The 9479-nt window shown below is 41.9% G+C and overlaps 1 protein-coding gene and 1 non-coding gene across 3 annotated transcripts; one reads left to right on the top strand and one right to left on the bottom strand.

Annotated features, from left to right (window-relative positions):
- Positions 1-2124: 2124 nt before the first annotated feature.
- trnat-agu (transfer RNA threonine (anticodon AGU)) lies at positions 2125-2198 on the top strand. Its single transcript has one exon. It is a non-coding gene; the product is annotated as a tRNA-Thr (tRNA).
- A 978-nt stretch (positions 2199-3176) lies between these two features.
- Positions 3177-9238, bottom strand: vtnb (vitronectin b). Of its 2 annotated transcripts, none has more exons than XM_063485987.1 (8): positions 9077-9238; positions 7331-7447; positions 7008-7229; positions 6305-6444; positions 4922-5078; positions 3962-4120; positions 3564-3875; positions 3177-3458 (listed from the first exon to the last, which is right to left on the bottom strand). In XM_063485987.1, the coding sequence occupies exons 1-8, from the start codon at positions 9138-9140 to the stop codon at positions 3319-3321; spliced, it is 1311 nt and encodes a 436-aa protein (XP_063342057.1). In that variant the 5' UTR covers positions 9141-9238; the 3' UTR covers positions 3177-3318. The 2 variants fall into 2 exon arrangements, with proteins under 2 accessions (XP_063342057.1, XP_063342056.1); XM_063485986.1 differs by having other exon boundaries at positions 3564-3878; positions 9077-9237.
- Between the last annotated feature and the right edge of the window lie 241 nt (positions 9239-9479).

Genomic DNA, 9479 nt, shown 5'->3' on the forward strand with positions numbered 1-9479 from the left:
CCATAGGGGATCAAACAGACACCTATTATCCAGACAGCCATTAACAGGTGAGCAGCACATCAAAGCCACGCGTTTGCAAAGCCTGATCGCGTCTGTGATGTGCAAGAGGATGCCACGCAGGGGGTCGTGTTGTGTCTGCAGAACTCGGGTATAAAATCCCTCTGACATCATGCCTGCTCACTGGAGAAGCGTCTGGGACTCACTCACGGAAACTTATTCCCCCTTTTAGCTGCGTGCTTCGGACACAATGGCGTGCGAGTTGGATTTTACCAGTGGTAATGTTTCTGAGATCATCACGTTTTTCTCGGAGCAGTTATGGCCTGATGCACTGACTGACAGCAACAACAACGGGTCGGCACAGAGCTCCAGCACGGGTAGGTGGAGATGTATTTATATTTGCACAAAATGTGATATAGTTTAAGGCCAAACATCTGTATAAATCTGTGGGCTATTGACTCTGCAAATTAATTTCTGCATTAAAATGTAATTCTAAGTTTTAACAAAACGTTTTGCCCTCCCTCTGAAGTGCACCATGTTCCATACACGATCAACTCGAAGACAAAGTACCGCCGGAAGCGCACAATATTCAGCAAAGCGCAGCTGAGCCAGCTGGAGAGGGCCTTCTCTGCTACACCCTACCCGGATATCAATGGGAGGAAAACCCTGGCCTCTCTAACTGGACTACCGGAGTCTAAAATTCAGGTAGGACACGTGCGACCTAAGGCTAATTTAGACAACGTACACATGTTTTGTTGACTAAGAGATTCATGTAATTCTCAATTTTCTTCAGGTTTGGTTTCAAAATCGGCGCGCACGCTTCTTCAAGACCAAGAAATCAACTCGAGGAGCCGCCAAACCCCCGCAGGTCAGGCACAAGACACCGTGCAGTCCTCAGGTGGCTTCTCCTCCACCTCCTAGTCCCAGCCTTGCGTCTCCAACAGGCTACCGTGTGCCCAGTCTACCTCAGTCCACCAGGCTCTCGTCAATCCTGGACATCCAGGCCAAGTCACCAGAAGTTCCCCAAATCTTTTGCCACCAATCCCAGGACTTCACCAGCTACTGCCAAGACATGTTGCCATACGGTGGGCTGGATGAGTTGGATTTACCAGAGGACTTTGAAGCTTTTCTCAATGCACGGGGGGTACAGCCAGCAGAACGTAGCCATCCTGTCCACAAGGAAGACATCCAGAGTCGGCAAGGCCTCCAGGCTCTCTCCAGCTCTATAGAGACCCTGGCCGACCTGTCGGATCTGTGCTTCCAGGACCTGATGGTCCCCAGTCTGCCCAACTTGGACAGCTCAATGATTGACTACCTTTTGGCATGACTGACAAAACGGAGAGCAACATATTGAAGACCACGACATGAATGGGTCCACGTGCAACAACACATCCGTTTGTGTAACAGCCACGAGCCAGCCTGCAGCAGGAAGTCTGTTACATCAGTGTATCCGTTCTCACACCCATACGTCCACGCTGTGTCGCCAGTTGCCGTGGTGGCCTCCACTAGTGTACCCATTCAGTGATGTCGCAGTCTTTCAACGTGTTGCGCTTCCATTTTTTTTTATTTTTTTTTTTTTTTTTTTTTTTTGGACAAAGGTGCCGAGTCTATCTTGGGGAGGTGGTAACTGTGACTTATGCTATTCGTTATCTATTTAAGAAACACCAGTATGATGCACATCAGATGATTTCGCATGTCCTTTTTGCTTTTTATTATTTTTGCACATAGTTTGTTTATATTTTGGATGGGGTTGCAAAGATAACGTTTAGCACTTGACTCAAAGCTGTCCTTGCTGAGTTGGCTTCAGCGGAGTCCCGGGAAAAAAAGTAAATGAGACACACGTGTTTCCAACTGAAACTCAGTACTCGAGTTATGTTACATGGTATGCCAACTACTGTGACGGGGAAATGGGACACGAATGACTAGATCGCATTTGGGGGGGGGGGGGTGGTATATTTCACGATTTTCATGGCAGGCCGTGGAGATCTGTAATGTAAATAAAATGCATATTACTATTAACATAACATTATGTTCATACCGTATTTTTTACTAATAAATGTGTCCTGAACGAGTCTCTCAGGTTGTCTGTTATCATTCATAAAATCTTCTTGAGGTCTGGAACCACGTGGCGCCGTGGCTTAGTTGGTTAAAGCGCCTGTCTAGTAAACAGGAGATCCTGGGTTCGAATCCCAGCGGTGCCTTTTTGTTTTCTGTTTTGATGAAAGTAGACTTTTAAACACTCCCATAACATTAAATGTTGCGACACTGACGCAAATCAGATTTTGATTCATTTTTAAACAACCTCAAGGGAGTGTGTATTTGTTTGTTTTTTGTTTTTCCCCACTGATGCAGTTCGATAATATCAGGTTATGTTAAAAACATCTGTAGTTGTTTATAAAGCACTTAAACCTTAATACAAATTTCCTAATGCCTTTTCAAAGTCTTGTAACACAGCTTTTTATTGTATTTATTTTGTTATATTTTCCCTTGTACCGGTCTATCGTCCAACAGAGGGCGCTCTTTTTTTTTTCTTTTTTTTTTCTTGTACAACTGTGCCAGTTCACCTGAAGAGGTCAGCACAGGATTACAGCAGCCTCTTGTAGGGATACTCATGAATGCACTGAACAGAGGCCTGTATGTGTGCACGCGTATTCAGTTGTATGTTGCATTTGTAAAAACCAGGTCAGGATACCCCAAAAGGTTGATTCAGTCCCTCTAGATACAGCATTTTCAGGGGGAGGAAAGTGACCTCTTCAGTCTGCAGGTTTCCCTAAGCTTATAAACATTACATCTGCTCTAATTTATGTGTAAAAGGAACCGCAACTGAACCAAGGAGTAACTCTTTCACCATCTTCTAATGCTGTGATAGCAGCCATTCCCTAACTCTGTAAATGAGTGGCTATTTGCATAACTTTATTGAAACTTATATATATATATATATATATATATATTAACTATGGTGTTATTTTAGGTCATTATGAAACTGTAGTGTTTAAAAGATTGAGCAAATCTGCTGTAAGCTAAGATGGATGAGTGGTGAAACATTTCTCCCACTGATAACGCTGATAAAGGCTTGGTGAGGTTGGGCATGTAGACATGATGCATGGCTACAGATCACATTAGGTGTGTGTGTGTGTAATCTCTGCCATGTGGTCAAAAATATCAAAGCACTCAAGCACTGAAATGTAAAGTTTATTAATTTTGAATAATTTCAGTGTATCCACCTAAGGGGCCATTGGAGAGGTGTCTATCCTGAACTACATGCAAGGGCCAAAGGTGTTGTCATCATTAGCCCCATATTATAATACTCAAGACAAGTATTTATCTCTTTTCTGCCCTTGATGCATCAGGTGCAGCAGCTTCATGCTTGCAGCCCAGCCAGTACTTTGCGATAGATCGAGGATAGGGAGGGTAAGCGGCGTCCACACGTTTTGTCTGCAGATCCACTCTGTAGTACTTATCTGTCATTATAAACAGAAAGGAAACACACAAACCAAAAGGTGTTAAGGAAGAATAAAGAGCTGTTTTTGGAAGGATTTTGACTCATTTTTTTCAGTCTGATTTACCCTTCTTGAAGAAGTACACATTTTGAACGGGTGTGCTTTGGTACTCCTGCATGATGCTCTCTTCAGAGCTGTCACTGTAATCACCGAGATCGAACAAATCGTAGAACCAAAAGTCATCGTGGCGACTCTGCCTTCTTCGCTGTCCACGCCTCTTACTGGGCCTCTTCCTCCGACTCTTCCACTTCTTTGCGGTCGGAGGTGAAGTCGGCTTGGGAGTGGTGTAGACTCGTCCCACTATGGCAGCATCTATAACGGGCCTAATACCCCGCCAGTCCCTGCTGATGAACCGAGGGCCTGTTTGGGAACTGGTAGCTGCTAAAATACAAAAGTCATGCAGATGGAGAATAAGAAAAAAAAAAATCTGAAACATACACGCATAGACAGACCAAGGTCCTTACAGGATCCCCCAAAGAGCTCAGTGAAGAGATCCTCCCATGCGTTATCACAGAAGAGGTCTGTGTATTGTGTGAACAGCACAGAAGGGGAGGACCTGCTCATCTGGATGCACTCCTCGTGGGAAGGCTGGTGCTTGAACTCATATTGGTAATACCGGTCCCCTGAAGAAAAGAGAAAAATCCGATTTCAGGATTTTACTTGATGAGAGAGAAGCAGTGAAACTGGCTGTGGAGTTGCTGATACATTTTTAATGATATACAAATGCAGATAAAACCTTGCCATCTGCATTTGCTTCCACCAGATTCTGTAACTCTAACTCTTTGCTTTGCCTCTGACTGCTTTTATTGAAAACTTTAACCTCTGTGCGCCACACCAGAAAGCCTGGGTGTCCTCAGACTGCTCTTTATAACTTGCTCATCTTTACAACTTGCCGTGAAATGATGATGCAAGGAAATTTTGCTTTAGAGGTGAAATGTAGAAGGAAAAGCACCAAATGTTACAAGTGAAGACACTGCATTAAAATAATAAATGAATATAGCAGTGCTCTGTTTGAAGTCATCACTTTAAGGGTAAAGTTAAGGGTAACTTTATCAAGTACAGACAAAATAACTTGACTTTCAGATAAACGTGGTGGGTTAAACATTTCCTAAAAATGTAAAATATTTACAATATAAGTAAGTACGTATTCAGCTCCTTAACTAATTATTAACAAAATTAAGCAACCCCCCCCCCCCCCAAAAAAAACAAAAACAAAAACACACACAAAAAAACATGAAAACAACTTTGTTTATTAATTTGCTTGTTTTGTGTGATAGGGTGCTACTTCCCTATTCTTGTAAAAACCATTATATATTCACATGCAAAGTCATCTTCCTTAGTTTTATCAGATCACGAGCAACACTTAGAAACCCCTGCTGTATTTGTATATCATAAGAAACATTATCACCCATTAGTACAAATACCTTTGAAAAAGTAGGCCTTCTCCTTGCCACGGTGACTTGGTGCTGGTATGGCAAACGCAGCATCGATCTCATCTGGTATGCCATCAAAGCCGTCTGAAATAAGCCGTGGATAGTCCTCATCCAGGACGTCACCATCAAATCTCCAGTACTGGTTCCCCTGGGAGAAAACGGAGCCCAGAGCATTGAAGTTTGAAGATACCGCTGCGAGGGAGTGTTAATGAGGGCAACAGACTACTCTCCCTAAAGAAGGTTTGAAGCCTGAAACATTCCTAATCATCATCCTCTTCTTCTTTTTAGGGGTCGCTGCAAACATCTCAGTCAATCCTCTGTCCCACCAATCATCTGCACGTCCTCTATCACTACATGCAGTAATTTGCTGCCTTAAAGCTCCATCTTCACCATCTCCCACTATCCCCCCGCTGCACATGTCCAAACCAACTCAGCCTTGCCTGTCCAACTGCTTCTGATATACTCATTTCACCATTGCCTCCAAACCATATATCACAGCAGGTCCATCTTGTAAACATTCCCTCTTTCTCATGCTGCTACACTTCAGTCACAAATCACCCCTGACACTCATCCCCACCCACTCCACCCCGTCTCTTCTTCACCTCTATTGTGCACCGTCTTTTACTTTTAATTGTTGACCCCAGGCACTTAAATCTCCTCTCATTCACACACATATTTCGTCTTGCTTCTACTGACTTTAATTTGTCTTCATACCGCTGCCTGCTCTCTACTCTCACTATAGATCACAATCTCATCTGCATAGAGTCCATAGAGACGCCTGTTTGACCTCATCTGTCGGCCTGTGCATCCCCCCTGCAAACAAGAAGAGGCCCAGAGCTCATCCCTAATATAAAATACTGCTAATACTTTGCATAATTAACAACTTTTGTTAGTTAGTTGAGAAGAACACCACTTTAGGTTACTCCATTTTATCCAGCTGAAGACCACTGGCAGGGTATAGCAAGAAAAAAATGCACAGTTCTTCTTCATATGCACTGTACAAATAACCGAATCAATAAGGAAACACATCAATATTATGAGTAATGAAGCAACACCATTTTCTAGCAACACTCATGCCAGTGTGGGGCTGAAGAGCATTATTTCTGCCATAATGTTGGATAGTGTATTTGATCTGAATTATTGCACGCAACAGAGTCACTGTTTGAGTATTTCACAGTTACAGAGAAACGGTTTAAAACAATGGCTTTTACAACTGTAGGCACTCATTTTGAATTTTCAGAGGTTTAAAAGAATAAACAATAAATGTATCTCAATTAAATCTGAAAACACATGCGCACCACCAAAAAAACCACACATTTGTGTGAGGTGGAGCCTTTTGTGTACCTCATCACAAAGAAATATGGCAGCTTATACCTTAAAGATGTAGGATTTCCCCTGGCAGTTGATGCGTGTGAATGCAGCACTGATGGGTCCACTGATTCCCCAAACGTCCTCGATGAGTTTGGGATAACCGGGAAGGATGGACTTATCATCCAGCTCAAAGAAATATACACCTACGAGGAAGAGCAGGCTCTGGATCAGTGTTTACATCAGCATTCAAAGAGTTTCAAATCATGCAGCAGGATAATCCACAAAGTTTCCACGAATGTGTTGTCAAGTCTGATTTTGGGTCTGTGTTCAAAATGCCTGCAAATATGTATTTATTTATCGTTTACTTTTTAAAGAAACACATTCTGTTTTCATTGAGCAAAAGCTCCTTTAGCATTTAAGTTCCTCAAACAATTATTATGATTTTTATTTTAATTTTGGATGAAATTGAAAAGGCTTTCCCTCCTTTTCTTTAATGTTTAGATCTTTTAAGGTATGAGACATTATTAACATTAGTTTTTAACATAATTTACACTTTTAGGCACTGTATCAATTCTGCATCTTCTGATTATAACTTTCTCCTCTCTGTATGGGAAAAAACAGCATTGCTGAATAATTAAGGAAGTTAAGAAGAGCTGTGAAATTTAAAAGAGAGACATTACACAATGGCAACAAAGTAACAAAAGTAGAAGTAAACTGAAAATTGAGATTTTATATGATAGAAATCCTGTTATGTGTTCAGGATTGCCTCTAAAAGCGTAGATTGATCCATTTTTGAGCTGCAGAAAAGCATCAAACGCCCGCCCACTGCAGGGCACGGCATCAGGGTCCACCGGTAGTAGTGTGGGCCCCTGTGTGACGGTTGGTGTGACAGTCGGTATAACCGTGTCTGAGGTTGGCATAAAAGTTGCTGTGGTCGGGCTCGAGCTCGTCTCTTCCAGTGGTTCCTCAAAGACATCGCCTCGAGAAACTGAAGGTAGAACATGAGGTTTTGTCAGACGGCGACGTTTCAAAGGAGAAGAAAATTCAAACTGACTCTTTAGTGAAACTGTCATACAGCACAGCACTGACCTTTTCTGGGGCAGATGGTATAAAAGTCCTCACAGCAGCTTCCATAATACACACACATGGAGTCACACTGACATTTGCTCTGTGGGCTGAAGGAGCCGCAGCGACCTGCACAGGACTCTGTGGGAAAGTAGTTTTAGTGTGAGATATCATGCAGCGTGTAGACCTGGTCTGAGTTTACCATTCAATAATCAGTGAAACCAGAAGTAATCAGAACCTTTACTCGTTTAAACACAGCAGCTGTAAAACGATCCAGATGCATTATCAGAAAAATACGATATAAAGTTAGGATTAGATTCTTCCTAATTCATCACTAAATAAAATATTTTACATTGTCAACGTTTGAAATATTTACAGTTATTTACCAAGGTGAACTGAATTTGAAGAATTGGGACACAAATAAGAGGGAAGCAACAAAATTGTGTTTTGGGTTCAAAGAGTCATTTAAATCAATTCGTTTAGATATTTAAAGGGGAAAATGTGTAAAACATGAGTTACAGTTACTAAAAACATGTTCCCACCTATCAGCCTATGACAGGGATTCTTTCATTGATTATGGTGTGGAATAGTGGATGCTATAAATAGTCCCTGCAAGCTCAGGCTGCTCTATTTCTACCATTTTTTCACTCTTGGCTCTGTGTGATGTCACACAGCTCTGGCTTATAGTAAAAAAGGTTGATTCACCTCCCGTTCAAACCTGTATGCATAGGGCAGCCAATCGGAAGAAAGATGAATTAAATAAAGAGAGAGGAGCATGTTTCAGAGAGAGGATAAACTGAAGGTCTGAGATAAAGAAAGATATTTTAAAACTGAGTCATTCAAAGCATTTTCAGTAGAGTCCAAGAATAAAAAGATTTAATTAGAAATTAAAACAATAAAACTCTAAGAAAACACCAAGATAAACTACTAATATACACTATACTGCCAAAAGTATGTCCCATGGCAGCTGCATCCAAGCCTTAAATCACCAAATGTAGTTTAAACCACGCCCCACTCGATCTAGAGAAGTGGAGACGTGTTCTCCGAAGTGATGAATCATCCTTCTCATTCTGGTAACCTGATGGACGAGTCTGGGTTTGGTGGTTGCTAGGAGAACAGTATGTGTCTGTATTGTGTCAAGTGTAAAGTTTGGTGGAGAGGTGATTATGGTGTGACGGCTGTTTTTCAGGCGTTGGGCTCAGCTCCTTAGTTCCAGTCAAAGTAACTCTTAAGGCTTCAGCTCACACAGACATTTTGGACATTTTCATGCTTCGGGATGGCCCCTTTCTGTTCCAACATGACTGCGCGCCAGTGCACAAAGCAAGATCCATAAAGACATGGATGTGCGACCTTGGTGTGGAAGAACTCGACTGGCCTGCACAGAGTCCTGCCTCAACCCAGGCCGTGTCATCCAACATCAGTGTCTGACCTGACAAATGTGCTTGTGGAATAATGCTCAAAAATCCCTATAAACACTGCTAACATTGTGGAAAGCCTTCCCAGAAGAGTTGAAGATATTATAGCTGCAGAGGGTGGAGCGACATCATAATAAACCACATGGATTAGGAATGGGATGTCTCTCAGGTTCATATATGTGTGAAGGCAATGAGCAAATGTTTTTGACAATATAGTGCATTTTGTTTCATACATCAATAACTACACATCAAAGTCAAGACATTATACAAAAGTTAAAAATATGATCTATCATGTCTAATAATTACAACTGCTATCAACAATACAAGCTGCACATCAAAAATGTTAAAGTTTTACCTTCTGCAGCAAAGGCGGTGTCCAACAAGAGGACGAGGCCCAGCAGAACTACCGCTGGTTTCATGTCGGCTCACAGCAAAAATCCCCCAAACTAAAACTCTGAAGGTGTACTATTCTAAAATCCTGCTTACTAACCTAAACCACTAGCTGGGTTTGAGCTGAGTGCCCCACTTTGGGGTTTAGTACTGTGTGCAGCTGATCAATAGATATTTTTCAGAGGCTGTTGACCCCCCAGGCTTCTGCTGTCCTGACTGGTCAATACTCTGATAATCATTAAGCTGATCTCTGTCCCATCTGTCCTAGAAACATGCTACAGACCAGAAACATGAACACTTTATGGCTTTAATTTGATGTTATTTAGTAAACCTATCACTCAGTATAATTTTATAATAACTTTAATTTA

This window comes from Pelmatolapia mariae, linkage group LG10_11 (genome assembly GCF_036321145.2).
Source record: "Pelmatolapia mariae isolate MD_Pm_ZW linkage group LG10_11, Pm_UMD_F_2, whole genome shotgun sequence".
Classification (NCBI taxonomy): Eukaryota; Metazoa; Chordata; class Actinopteri; order Cichliformes; family Cichlidae; genus Pelmatolapia; species Pelmatolapia mariae.

Bases quoted from the DNA above. Each gene is read 5' to 3' on its own strand.
- vtnb (XM_063485986.1), bottom strand. From the start codon at position 9,140: ATGAAACCAGCGGTAGTTCTGCTGGGCCTCGTCCTCTTGTTGGACACC. The intron at 6,445-7,007 runs GCAATCCTGAAC...TCTTCCTCGTAG, and splicing joins ATCAATCTACGCTTTTAGAG to GTGTATATTTCTTTGAGCTG. The intron at 4,121-4,921 runs GTATTTGTACTA...TCTTTTCTTCAG, and splicing joins GAAGGCCTACTTTTTCAAAG to GGGACCGGTATTACCAATAT.